We start from the raw sequence: 15,056 nt of genomic DNA, 5'->3' as shown, positions 1-15,056 counted from the left end.
TCACTAATGACATGATTACGACGCCTACGGGACTCGAAGTGGATGCAGATGACATCGAGGAGCTTGTTGCTGACCATAATGAGGTCTTCAACACAGAGGATTTGATTTGCCTTCAAGAGGACAAGCAGAAGCAGGCCATTCAGGAGTTGATGTGCAGGCTTTTATTGAACAGCTCCATCCAGAATCATCAACATGATGGATGATAATGTGATGCCTCAGTTTCGGAAGATCTTACAAGTCAGAAAGCAACAGGTGTCAATTAAGAGGCATCAACGACCATCATAAATGTAAATAAAGTGACTTTATTATACAGTGCAGTGTATTTCTTTCATTACAATACAATAGCACATTTTTCTACATAGAATAAGGTATGTTGTGTGTAGTCTTAAGGCTTATTTAGTTAGTATTTTAGTAGTTAACGGATTATTGTCATTTTAATGGTTTCCTATGGGAAAACTTTTTTTGGGGATACACACTTTTCGCCTTACACACTCTGTCTGGGAACCAATTAAGTTCATAAGGTCTCACTGGACTGTATTTATTTTTTTACTGACAGTATTTTCCGGTGTATAAGGCGCACCCAAAAGACTTCATTTTCCTCAAAAGATGACCCTGCGCGTTGAGTACTGTCCTTGACTTGAAGTCGAAAGAACAAAATAACAAATAATATGACAACACAAAGACACATAGTCTTTCATTCTTAAGCACTTTCTGTACCCTCTTTGTTACATGAAGCAGTTCTAGATGAAAGAGGAGAGGATCAAAGCGTCTTTCCACCAGTGTATCAGGGACATCATGTTGGAATGTGCACGTCGACTACAAGCTAAATGTTGAAAGCAAACACGCAGCTGTAGCATCCATTGACGAAAAGAGATTGTCTCACATCTCCTGTCCCACATAAATCTGCTTTAATTCCAAGACGCAACATTTCCACATACGCATCGGCGCTCTGCGCTGACGCTCCTTTCCTTTTTGATGCAATATTTTCAATTTGTCTTGTTTCGTTGATGTAATCGTTCATTTATATTTTTCGGAGTTGAAGAACACGATGGACTCCTCTTGAATCAAACGGAAGGAGTGTCACTCTGTCTAGTGTAAACAGCGTTTTATAATCCAGTGCGTCCAATATATAACAAGATATATAACAAGAAGAAGAAGAATCAGAATCAGAATCAGAATCATCAGAATCATCTTTATTGCCAAGTATGTAGAACACACAAGGAATTTGTTTCCGGTAGAACACGCTGCACTAGTATCGTTGTAAAAAAAACTGCTAAGTGGCACTATACAGTTCCATTTTGGATCATCACTTTGCTGCTGTGAAATGTAAATTTCTCCACTGTGAGACTAATAAAGGCATATCCAATCCAATCCAATCCAATTACAAAATAGGCCACCATTTAAGGTGCACTTCATAATCCAGTGCGTGCATCTTTTAGTTTCAATCTCATCTCTGGGACCAGTACAAGTCAATTACTACTTCAGCAAGTACTGATGTGCTGGCACCACCCTAAATTCAATGGCAATGATTTATTTGGAGTGATCTCGTTCCATCCCACAAAGGCACAAATGCCACCTTCTGACCAATTCTATCTGCAAATTTGATTTCTTTCTGAGGACGTATTTTTTTTTATGTAGATTTGCGAAAGCAGGTCAATATTTTCAATGTCAATAAATGATGATTTATGATGACATTTGATTGCACGTTAAAAGTCAGGCAGACCTCTCTAATCTCACTTTGTTTTCTCACGTTTACAGAGCAACTATCCAGCTCGACTCCTGTGGAACACCCACATCGTCACCAGCCTTCAGTAACAGCTCTCCACCAGTCATCACATCACCCCAGTAAATTGCTGAATTATACAGGCCAGCTAACTCCTCCCACTGGAAGCCTGGCCCCTGCGGCCGGCCAGTCGCCTGCCGAGCTGCAGACCACACCCCCAGAGAGCGTCCCGCTGCAAGACAGCTGGGTGCTGGGTAGCAATGTGCCTCTGGAAACAAGGTAAATTCAATTTGGTTGAAACACAGATGAAGTTCAAGCAGTGTGATTTAGACTAAGTTGTATTATTATTAAATACAATTAGATCAACAGGATGGCAATTTTCTGTTCATTCATTAGCCAATCCGAGATGTAAAACACATTTTATTGAGAGAACGCAAGGGATTGGAACTAAATTGACCCGTAAGATCATCGGATCAAATGTCATCCTTTCACCACATCACCCACGTCCTCCAAGAGCTACACTACCTCCCGGTCAAATATAGAATCAACTTTAAAATTCTTCTTTATACATTTAAAGCTATCCATAACCTTGCCCCCCCATACCTATCTGACCTTCTTCAAATTTCTATTCCCTCTGCCCCCAAATTTTGGAACTCACTTCCTCCCAACATTCGTAACATCGATTGTCTTCCCACCTTCAAGTCCCATCTCAAAACCCACCTATTTAACATTGCATTTTCTGTGTAGCTCTCTCACTTGTTTCTATTTAGAATTGTATTTTATTTGTTGCATTGTATTTGTGATTATATTTTATTTATTATAGTACCTATGCTTGTCTGTGACTGTAAATTGTCCTTCAGAGCTTTGAAAGGCGCTTAAAATGTAATGTATTATTATTATTATTATTATTATTATTATTGTTAGTATTATTATTATTATTATAAGCCCCACCATTAACGGACCTGGAGAAATCATTCCTATATATTTCAAATTTACTTTCTCCACAGCAATGTGATTTCCTCCCTTTCTGAGCTTGTGATCTGATAACTAATATAATATCTCATTCCGAATGAACAGTCAAATTAAAATGCTCATCCCATTTGGAGTCGACCCATCTTGTCCCACCGCAGTGCCATTAGCGACTCATTTCTGTGCCGAGCAGTTGTCAGATCTTGGTACGACATGTAGCGCTGCATAAAAAAAAGTCCATTTTGCCCTGCTACCCAAGAATATTTACACTATTTTGTTATTTTGATGTGTGGTTTTGCTTTCCGAGCCCAACCTGCATGGCTTGGGAGTCCAGGCTGCCGATTCAGCGCTTTGAAGGCTCAGAGGAGTGAGGTTTTAAACATGTACAGTAGCTGTACACCCACACAGTATGAGCTGGCGGACTTTATGTTGGATTCGCTCTGTTGCTGCACTCTGTAGCATCTTAATGCTTCACTCTCTTGGCCCGACTAATTGGCTAAAATACAACTGTTTGACAAATGTAAAAGGTTGCTTAATCTTGCTTAATGGTCGTTCCTAGAGTGTGAAGAAGGGATGCATAATCTTAGTGGAGAACTTGAAATGGTCAGAAACATGTTTTGTGTGTGTGTGAGTTTGCGTGTGTGTGTGTGTGTGTGTGTGTGTGTGTGTGTGTGTGTGTGTGTGTGTGTGTGTGTGTGTGTGTGTGTGTGCGTGTGTGTGTGTGTGCGTGTGCAAGTGCGTGCGTGTGTGTACGTGTGTGTGTGTGTGTGTGTGTGTGTGTGTGTGTGTGTGTGTGCGTGTGTGTGTGTGTGTGTGTGTGTGTGTGCGTGTGCAAGTGCGTGCGTGTGTGTATGTGTGTGTGGGTGAGAGTGTGGGTGTGTGCGTGCGTGTGCACCATGCACATTTTATGAAAATGTTTAGTTTTGTTTACACAATTCAAAGCAATTATTTATTTCATTGTCAAGTACTGCAACTAAAACCAGCAAGGATTTGAGAAAGACGTATGTATGAGGAACAGTAGATATAAGTTAGCTTATGAGTCGGAATTTATTTCCTGCGATGCTGCTTTGAACAATTGTACTTAAGTTAATCAACATACTATACTGTAGATCAAGGGTTGGAACCTTTTTGACTAAGAGAGCCGTAAAAGTAAAATATTTAGAAAGTTTTCTGTGAGAGCCACACACACATACACGCGCAAACACGTACGCACGTGATTTCAACAAAATTTTAGAATATATTATTTAAAATAACTTTCTGATAATACTCACCATTAACATGAATTGTTTTCCGTTCCTCACGATTGGATTAAAAAATCCAGCCAAACGATTGGAAGGAAAGTCAACTTGCCGGGTCCATAGGCGAAGCTACTGCTAGCTAGCCTGCACACTCTCATTAGCTTGCACGCTTGCTTTCTGCTGTCGTTCACATTGATGCCAACGTCAGCATGTGGCTTGTCATAGTGCCTCTGATATTCAACTGTTTCATTCATTGCATTGTTTCATTGCAAATTATCATCACAGCAGAAGTTTTTCTCTCCACTAAGGCGAATCTTTCCGTCCACGAAATGTCATTTTTTAAACTTGCCAGGCTTATTGAAAAGGGGGTGTTTGCCTGTTTTGACATCAACAGCCATAGGTCAGTATCATCCAATCAAAATTGCGCTTTCCGCCAACTGCCGCCCAAACGGGAAATGAGCAGCAAAAACGTGAGAATATGTACAGTATTTAGTTTTAGCGGCGAGCCAGTTGTCATCATCAAAAGAGCCCATATATGGCTCGCGGGCCATAGGTTCCCGAAAAGAGTCAATATTTTTGGAATAATCGAATCAGGGCAAAAAATAACATCTATCATATATTTTTATTTAATGTACACTTTAGATTCTCGTTTTCAATGCTCAATGCATATCAGAAAAAACACCCAAAAAGTAAAAAAAAAAAAAAAAATTACACATGAATTGGTAAATATCAATTTGTCAATTCAACTTTGATTACCAGCAATTGGAATGTGTGTTAATGGGAATGCATAGGTGTTGTTATTGTTAACCTTTACTTCACCCAAGAAATTATCATCAACAATACGTTTTTCCTATCGTTTTTCCCCATTTTGATTGCTCCCTGGGTGAAAAATGGGGATGCCTGAAGGATTGATGGTGGGAGGGATATCGGTCTCTATGATCTTTACAACCTCCAGCATTTTGACTTTGTTCCTGTATGAGCTGGGAAAAGTTTATACCAATGCGACTCTCTGGCTTGGATTTGTTTGAGTATTAAAAGGTTCAAAGTTTGGTTTGGAGAAAATTCAAACTGGGTTAATAAAAAAGAAAAACTGAAAGAATGGTGAAACACACACGCGTTGCTTCAAACCACATTTGGAGGACAGTTGAAGAATCAAAGCAGAAGACAGATGGGAAATGCGACAGGCAGATGAATGTATGGATGGATTCAGCATTTTTTCTCTGACCAGTTCCTCGACGCGAGCACTGTTTCCACTTCTTTGGAGATGCTCAGCTTCTCTTATATCTGGATGGTTTTCAACTTTGACCTTGAATACCACCTTTTCGACAGTGCAGTCGCCCATTGCAACATCCCCATCAACCTTCACCAATCTCGAAAGTGTTTATTGGTGATTTGGTGGAATTCAAAGATAGCGCTTGTCATGGACATTTCGTAGTCATGGCATCACATCCATGACTCACAGAAAGTTAAAAAACACAAGAATGTTTTTGCTATATTTTTCTTAAAGTCAGCATTGTAATGACATACTTTTCACATTTCTGCTACTGATATTGTAGTAATAGGCTGGAGACATGTTTTACACTGCTCAGCCAGTTCAGTTTGCTTTCTTATTGGCTCTTGCTAAATTCCAACTAAGAATCACAAAGTCAGTGTTTAATATTTCCCCTCGGCACAGGAAGAAAAGGAGATTTTCTCCAACATGTACATGCTCACATGTTGACATACTGTTTAAAGGACAACCGACACCTCCGGAAAAGTTGTGTCCATAATTTGTAAAATCACTTCAAATGACTTCTATGGAGCGTATTTTACAAAGATTCAATCGCATATCGCTATATTTTACGTTTTAAGACTCGCACTGAATATTCAGGAAGTCTTGTTTTTGAGTTGGTGACGATACCGACCGTGACATCACGGTCGGTATTGTCACTGACTGAGAAAGCGACACACAATGCATTTTACAGTACAGTACAGTGAGACCTCAGCTTACGAACTTAATTGGTTCCCAGACAGAGTGTGTAAGCCAAAACGTGTGTATCACGAAAAAAAAAAAATCCCATAGGAAACCATTAAAATGGGAATAATCAGTTCCCGGGTTTCCATAAAATATACTTTTCAACAAAATAAACTTTAAAACTACACACAACATATCTTATTCTATGTATAATAAATGTCATATTGTATTGTAATGAAAGAAATACACTACACTGTATAATAAAGTCACTTTATTTACATTTGTGATGGTCATTGATGGCTTGATGGAATGGCGTTGGAGGTCCGTCAAAGGGAATTGCTATTTAGAAAGAGAGTCACATTCCATAATGACTGTAATTAAAGAAATAAACCGTGCTATAAAATAAAGTTGTTTTATTCACCTTTTTGATGGTCATTGATGGCTTGATGGAATGGTGTTAGAGGTCGAAGGTCAGAGGGAATTGCTGTTTGGAAAGAGAGGCACATTACATGAGGACTGTAATTAAAGAAATAAACTGCTGTAAAAGAAAGTTTTATTCACCTTTTTGATGGTCATTGATGGCTTATGGAAGGAGAGTCACCTTCCATAAGGACTGTTGGTAACTTAACCTCTGGTGTGGCTTCTCTTTGCTTCTTTGGAGACTCCTCATCATTTTTGATGATTAAAAACCTCTTAATTGACACCTGTTTCTTTCTGACTTGTAAGGTCTTACGAAACTGAGGCATCACAGTATCGTTCATCATGTTGATGACTCTCATAGCCACAGTCTTTTCTTGATGGAACTGTTCGATAATAGCATGCACTTCATTCCACTTTGCCAACATTTCTTTGATGCGCTCACTAGATGCTGCGGCAATCTCGTCCTCCTCAGATGACAACTCCTGGATGGCTTGTTGCTGCTTGTCCTCGTGAAGGGTAATCTAATCCTACATGTTGAGGACCTCATTATGGTCAGCAACAAGCTCCTCAATGTCATCCGCATCCACTTCGAGTCCCATGTTCTGTCCAAGGGAAACAATTTCGTCCTAAACAACAGTGTCATGAGGATCAAATGTTTCAAAATCCCTCTCAAGGATGCATGCGGGCCATAAATTCTTCTAAGCTGCTTTCAATGATCGAAGGGTAACATCCTGTCAAGCCTTTTCTACCAGCTGAACACAATGAAACACGTTGAAATGGTCTTTCCAATAATCCCTCAGGGATAGTTCGGTGTCATTTGTCACTTGAAAGCATCTGGTAAATAAAGCCTTTGTGTAAAGCTTCTTAAAGCTTGCAATCACTTGCTGGTCCATGGGCTGCAGGAGAGGGGTTGTGTTGGGAGGGAGGATTTTTTGGCGTGAATTAGCCGTGCTTTCTCGCATAAAATAGCTTTACTCACGATGTCGCCAGATAGCTGCTTTTTGTTAATCCAAATTAACAGAAGTTTTTCAACTTCTTCAATTGCCTGAGACCATCGCTTTGAGAGCACGGAAACACCTTTTGCAACAGACGCACCTTCTCCTTCTTCTCTAGCGACAGTGATTTTATTCTGTGTCTTCTTCGGTTCAACACGAGCCTGTGGTGGGTTTTTTTTTTTTTGTCCCATAATAGTAAAATTATCAGCAAAAAGCTCCAAGGAGGCGATTGACGTGTGCATTCAATGAGAGGGGTTGTGGAAAGGTGGCCCCGCTGGAGGGCAGTTCGGTCGTGTGCTTCCGCCGAAGATCACTCCGCCAGATCCGAAGTCGTGTGCTTTGGTGTTCTTCCGCCGAAGATTACTCCGCCAGCCGTGGTGGGTGTGTATCTTGAAAAGTAGTGCGTATTTCAAGGTTTAATTTTCATAAATTTGACGTTTGTAAGATGAAAAGTTCGTAAGATAAGGTGTTCGGAAGATGAGTTCTGACTGTACTTTACATTTATTGGTCTGAAAACTTTGTGTTGATCCATGTTGATGGCGAAATTAGAAGGAAAACATAAATAACGTGATGGTGAATCATTGTGTGTTGCACCAAGACAACAATTTGATACGAGATGACACAAATTTCCAGTAGACAAATCAGCCCATTTCCAACGGAGCTTGGGCGCAATCTTGTGCATTTTCTGGGACGCTACATTTCAGTACAGATGCTCCAAAGCAAACATTTATGCTTTCCTCTTCAGAACTATTTGAATCATATTCATAACTGGATGAGTAACAAGAAAGCATCTTCTCCGAATCTGAAGCCATTGTTTTGATTCTCGAGCAAGGCAAGATGTCGCTAACAAGGGGGCGGGACCGTCTGAAACTGGTCATTTCCGGTTTCATTTTGAAGTAGTTTTGGGACACTTTAAGTCATTTTTATTGGTGTTATTCATTTGACTAAAAATATCAGCCTGCACGTTTTGGGTATTTTAGATGCTCTAAAACTTTTTCTGATGTCAGTTAGGAAATAAAAAAATGGTGTCGTTTGTCCTTTAAATCATAGTCTGCCCGCACCTTTCTGACCTCCTCCTGTCCTACGCACCTGCCTGGTGTTTAGATCAGCGGACCGGATACTACTGGAGGTACAGCGTACTGAGTGGAGGATCAGAGAGGTTAAAGCTCTGCTGGTCCCTCCCTTTGGAATGACCAATCCGATAAATGTTAAGCAAGCCGCCCTTTTGTCCATTATAAAAACCCGTCCGATTATACATTTGTATTCTTTGGCTTTGGGCTCTGCATGAAATGTTTTGTGTTCTATTGTGTTCACAGTTTTTTTTTTTTTTTTGATTCATGTATTTATTTTTACGGCTGTTTTTTTCCTGTTTTGTGAAGCATTTTCTGTCCATCTGTAATTATTTTTAGAGTGTTCTATAAATGAAGTGGAGTTGAATTAGAAAAAAAAAACGTCCACATTACACCTACCAAAATGGCTGTCGCAAAATGTAAAAATAGAACCTTAGCAATGGCATAAGTGTTTGTTTTGCTCGTCTGTCCCTGCATGAGTTTTTGAGGGGAAAATAATAAAAAAATGTATCATTATGTGTTCATTGAAAATAGACTTGCTTGTTGGTGATCCTATCTATCTTGTTTGCAGAAACGGCATCTTAAAATAGATACATTAATGTATTTGCTTCCTTCTTATTGTTTTGTTAAGTGGAAATCAATATGGACATAGCTGTCACTGTTTGCAGTTATGGTCTCTCTCTCACACACACACGCACACACACACAAAAACACACGCATGCGTGCACACACATTCACGCACACACACAAACACCACACACACGCACACACACACACACACACACACACACACACACACACACACACACACACACACACACACACACACACACACACACACACACACACACATGCACACACGCGCACACACACAGAACAACGGTGGCAGCGTGACCATTCTTGTGTTGCACCGATTAATACAGACATGCAGTGTGAATAATTCCTGAAATGCAGGTTACAGAAAATAGATTTGAAGCACCGTTATCAATGAGAGGCTCACGTATTAGTTATGCTTGGCCACACTCATTTTACCCTCTATTATCCCCACAATCTCCGGTTGTCTGCCGTCATTAGTTTGCACAAACGCAGTGAATGGGTAGTCTGCAAGATAAAGCAACACCGGCATTCAGCATATAGTTGTCAATTTGAAATCCTTTTATGTAACCTTTTGCTTCAATGAAAAGATCCTCATGCTCTCAACCTCACAACAATAACTATCTGCAGTGCACACAAAAATGTGAAACATGGTTGGATTGATTTCACTGCATTTTGCTGAGACGCTTGCAACCGCTTTGTATGTTTTTAAATGCAGCTCACCGAGCTCATTTTTACCCGTACTGCGTCACATAAATGAAATTATAGAGAACAATATATATATATTAGGTCATACAATAAAGTAACCACACTTCATGGCAGGCAGTAAATAATACAATACAAACATCTTCATTTTTGAGTGCTTTCACAACAGCTGCATTTGGAACAAAGCGCTTTACTGAACATTTAAAATGAAAACAATAATACAACCTGGGCCCGACACGGCGATCCCACGCGCCCAAGCGCCGAGGCCCACCCACCTCGGTTCTCATCCTGGCCGCGACGCGCCAAGTTAGATGCTGGCTGGCCTGCCAAAATTGTCATACCCGTTGTCGGGCTGCTAGCGGATTGCGGTGTCAGGCGTATCTATCTATCGGGCGTATCTATCTATCTATCTATCTATCTATCTATCTATCTATCTATCTATCTATCTATCTATCTATCTATCTATCTATCTATCTATCTATCTATCTATCTATCTATCTATCTATCTATCTATCTCTATCTCTATCTCTATCTCTATCTCTCGATATTAAATAATGATTTTTAATATATATATATATATATATATATATATATATATATATATATATATATATATATATATATATATATATATATATATATATATATATATATATATTATTATTTTTCGTTCGAGAGAGAGAGAGATATAGATAGGTGGGTGGGTGGGTAGGTAGGTAGGTAGATAGATAGATAGATAGATAGATAGATAGATAGATAGATAGATTAAAAATCATTATTTAATATCGTAGCATTGTCAGGTTATTGTCATCCCACCCATCACGTTTGCCATTGTTTTAACTGGTATTAATATTACATAATCATTGAGATACTACCCTCTGGGACTCTGGGTTCTGATAGACACAGCAGCTTTTTTTGCGTTACATGACACCGAAATAGCTGCATGTGAATACGTTTAATTGCATTCACTATGACTACAACGGCATTCATCATTATTTGACCAACTTTCCACAAGTTTATAACATGAAAGCCAACGAAGCATTTGCTGTGTATTTGCACTGTTTAGTCATATGTCAGAATGTGCTTCTCACTGACTGTAAAGTAGGATAACTCATGCACATTACAATGAAGAAGCGTGCAGCAGAATTATTATTATTATTATTGGAGCAAAAAGAGAAGTTGAAAATCTCACAGTGGAAAAAATTGTGTTGAACAGATGAAAGTCGCCGAAGATCACACTGTGTGTTTCCATGACAAGAGGCTTTCATCCTCCAGTCACACACCACCAAATGAAAATGCTCCGTGCATTGATCGCTATATTGCCTCTGTGATTTCCCAACTTTCTTGCCCTTCCATCTCTCTTCACAGCATGCCTAGAGGCAGGTATTAATTACAGGGCCCTTGTTACAGCCGGCTATAATTGTTAATCACAGTGCCTTGTTAGAGAGAGTCGTAATTGCAATTGCGGAGGCTTCTTAGCTGAAGCTCTTAATTAGACACTGTGACCTTTATAATTGCTGTACATGCTTTTTGCTGTGGTTTTGATCATAGCTGTGTCCTCTAAACTGTTCATGTAAACAGGAAAAAAAAACATCAATTAAATCTAACACAGAGTTCACAGGTATGTGAGTCATTTTTAAATGTGATTTGAGGGTTTTTTTTTCGTTCTACGCGACTGTGTTTGAAAAAAACAACAGAAAAAAAACTATATTATGACTAAACGGTGCAGGTTATGGAAAACAATTGTTTACATCACTGGTGTCAAACTGAAGGCCGAGGGCGAGATCCTGCATGCCACATGATTTTATGTGGTCCAAAAACTCAAATCAGGTGTCAACTTTCATGATCTTTGCTAAAATCTGGACCAAAATGGCAAATTGTCTTTTCATAAATACCAGTGAGATGTTTCTTCTGTGTAAGCTCTCAGTCGTACAGGAGTGGTCCATCGATGAGAAGGTTTCTTCAGCCGTCATCTGTACAAATGTGAAGGTTTCGGACGTTTTGCCTCCTATCCAAGAGGCTTCGTCAGCGAACTAAAGTCTGACTGGGTATCGGCCCTAGTTATATATCCCTAATGTCCAGCCATGGCGGCGCCGGACACAGCTATGATAGGTCCCTACTCTCAGGTTGGGGGGAGCAGAGGACCACTCCCTGTAGCCCCACTGATCGTTCCTACATTCCTGACTAACGACTGGCCCATTTCCCCCACTCCCACCGGTATCACCTCATCAGCATTACGAATGTTGCCTAACCTGTTTTGCCTAAGCAGGCTATTGTATGAACGTTCCAAATTGAACCTCACCCCACCAGACCGGTTTAATGAAGGATTTTGTTGTTTTATAAGAATCACTTCTTTTACCCCCCTTTCAAACCGTCTATGTTCTTTCGCTAAGATTTTAACCTCATTGTCGTCAAATGAGTGGTTGCTAGCTTTTAGGTGCATATGTACTGCCGATTGAGGTCCACTTATATTATCCCTGCGATGTTGATAAAGTCTTTTTTTGAGAATTTGTTGAGTCTCCCCAATGTACTGCTCTTTACAATTTTCATTCTTACAATGTATGGATAAAACTACATTACTTCTACATTACTCGTTTGGTAGCCTATCTTTTAGATGCACTAATTTTTGCCTTAACGTGTTTATCGGTTTGAAATTTGTGTTGCCAAAGGACTCTGTAATTTTTCTGAAACTATTGTTTTATAAGCGATTCGTATAAAACAACAAAATCCTTCATTATTTCAAAATCCTTCATAATTTGGATCGTTCATACAATAGCCTGCTTAGGCAAAACAGGTCAGACAACATTCGTAATGCTGATGAGGTGATACCGGTGGGAGTGGGGGAAATGGGCCAGTCGTTAGTCAGGAATGTAGGAACAATCAGTGGGGCCACAGGGAGTGGTCCTCTGCTCCCCCCAACCTGAGAGTAGGGACCTATCATAGCTGTGTCCGGCGCCGCCATGGCCGGGATATATAAATAGGGCCGATACGACCAGTCAGACTTTAGTTCGCTGACGAAGCCTCTTGGATAGGAGGCGAAACGTCCGAAACCTTCAAATTTGTACAGATGACGGCTGAAAAAACCTTCTCATCAGTGAGATGTTGCAATAATTCTGTTGGCCTGTTCACACTAACTCAAACAACAATTGAACACACTATGATAGTTTGACTGATTTCAAAACTGGCAATCCATCAATTTGTTCTGTAAAAGTCACAATACATAAACACAGTGACGTGCGGTGAGGTTCATGGCTGGTGAGGCACTGACATCATCACAGTCTGATTTACAAACATATGAACTCTACAGAGTAGCTTATTCACAATTTGATTGGCAATAGTTAACATGTTTTGTTTAAAATGTCATGTCAGCATTCTTCAGATAAACTGTAGCATAGAAAAAAAGAATTAAAAAAAGAACGTTATTATTGTGGTACTTTTACTTGTAAATGAAGTCCATGCGCTGCTTCTTGTGAAGAAAGGCATTGATAGCTTCTTTGTAGAAGCCTTCCTTATCTTTCTTCAGTTTTAAGTACAGTAAAGTCTCGTTATATCCATATTCAAGGGAGTCCGAAAAAATATCGATATAACCGGGACTATCGATATATCCGACCCCGTTTGCATGTAATTTTCTCCGTGCGTGCATAGAAATAGTATCGATATAACCGGGACTATCGATATATCCGATATCGATATAACGAGACTTTACTGTATCTCTATTTCTTTCAATTTGGATATGTAATTCTGAAAATAAGGACAAGCAACGCGAAAAAATGACTGGATGGTTGCACTTAACCTGCTGTTTACTGTAGCTTGCTCTCACTAATTCTATTATTCTGCAGCCGAGAAGGCGCAAGAATCTCTGTAATCACCAGCGCCCCCTGTCATGAGGCAGGAGAACTGTTGCCTCAACTATGCACACAGTTTTGATCTAAATAAAATAAAACTAACACTGTTGTACAGTGTTTATAATGTAAAGTGACTCTACATTATATACACCCACTAAAGTGTAGAAATGTAGTTCATATACTAAAAGCTTTTGAACACTTTAATAGCGACATGCAGAGGGACAGCAATGCGGTCTCACTGCAGAGCAAGCCAGCACAGTTAGCATAGTGATTACGCAATCCATGGTGAGGCTTGCCTCGCCGCTCGTCTCCGCTTAGTATTTGAACGGTAAATGTGAAAATTCAGCGATTTTGAAAAAAAAAAAATGGTGAAGTTAAATGGAAAACAACGTTAAAGTACAAATCACAAAATAAATATAACTGTTTAATTTATTTTGTCATTTGACATTTCCATGATGACAGGTGAGGCACAGCCTCACCTGCCTCCCGACTGCACGTCACTGCATAAACAATCATTTAGTTTCACCGTCGTAACGGACCTTCGGGGGAAATACATAATCACGAAGTTGCTCGCAAAAAATGAGTGTGACACCCCTGGTTTACATGTTTCTTCTCAACTATTCAAGCTTGCTATGATTATAATGGAACACATTCACATGCAATACATACACATGAAAATTGTACACTTCTGTGAAAACCATGGCAAATGATATGACTTGTAACTCATGGTAACTAAAATTAATTTAAAGGCAGGTTGTTAAGGTACTGGAAAGAGGGAAGTAAAAATTGATCCAAAAGCAAGTGGGCAATGGGGTAATCATCGGGCAACGTCGTCCGTGGAGGAAAACGCACAGGCAGGCTGGGCAGTTACACACTGTTAAAATGGTGATTCTCCCTGGTTCATGGCTCTTCGTGGTTTTGGTTGGTAATATTCAATCAGCAGGAGTCATCATGATGAACAGAAATATTATTTTAATCTTGGAGAACAGAGAATGCTCTTCACAGGAGAGAGAGAGAGATTTAGATTTAGATTTAGAGAGGGTTAGAGCCAATCAGCTGTGAGTTAAGGCGTGGAACATATTAGACTGAAATACTGAAAAAAGAATGGTTGAGTAACAGTACACACTACAAATACGTAAAAGTATAAGGTGCACTGCACACATATACAGTAAAGTCTCGTTATATCGATATCGGATATATCGATAGTCCCGGTTATATCGATACTATTTCTATGCACGCACGGAGAAAATTACATGCAAACAGGGTCGGATATATCGATAGTCCCGGTTATATCGATATTTTTTCGGACTCCCTTGAATATCGATATAACGAGACTTTACTGTATATATATAGCGTAACAACTTAGACTAAACGTAAACACATAAATGAGTGGAGAATAATAAACATTGGATGTTTAAGAATGTGCATATGTAAAATAGTCCTATCAAAAAGTTTTGCACCAACCTCCAAAAAAGAGCAAACGTGCACCGGAAAAGGCTTAGATAATACTCGTAAATCAAGAATTATCTGCCACCCACTGGAA

The 15,056-nt window shown here is 39.6% G+C and overlaps 1 protein-coding gene across 1 annotated transcript in view; it reads left to right on the top strand.

Annotated features, from left to right (window-relative positions):
* LOC148892058 (teneurin-3-like) overlaps positions 1-15,056 on the top strand; it is a 244,330-nt gene that overhangs the window by 90,762 nt on the left and 138,512 nt on the right. Inside the window, exon 2 of the mRNA XM_089006884.1 lies at positions 1,759-2,002. Within this exon, the coding sequence (XP_088863010.1) occupies positions 1,759-2,002 (244 nt within the window). The remainder of the gene's footprint in view (positions 1-1,758; positions 2,003-15,056) is intronic.

The sequence above is a fragment of the Hippocampus bargibanti genome, linkage group LG10, assembly GCF_051943395.1.
Source record: "Hippocampus bargibanti isolate YZ-2025 linkage group LG10, ASM5194339v1, whole genome shotgun sequence".
Classification (NCBI taxonomy): domain Eukaryota; kingdom Metazoa; phylum Chordata; class Actinopteri; order Syngnathiformes; family Syngnathidae; genus Hippocampus; species Hippocampus bargibanti.
The sequence above is the reverse complement of the archived record's forward strand: the minus strand, read 5'-3'. Positions and strand labels throughout refer to the sequence as shown.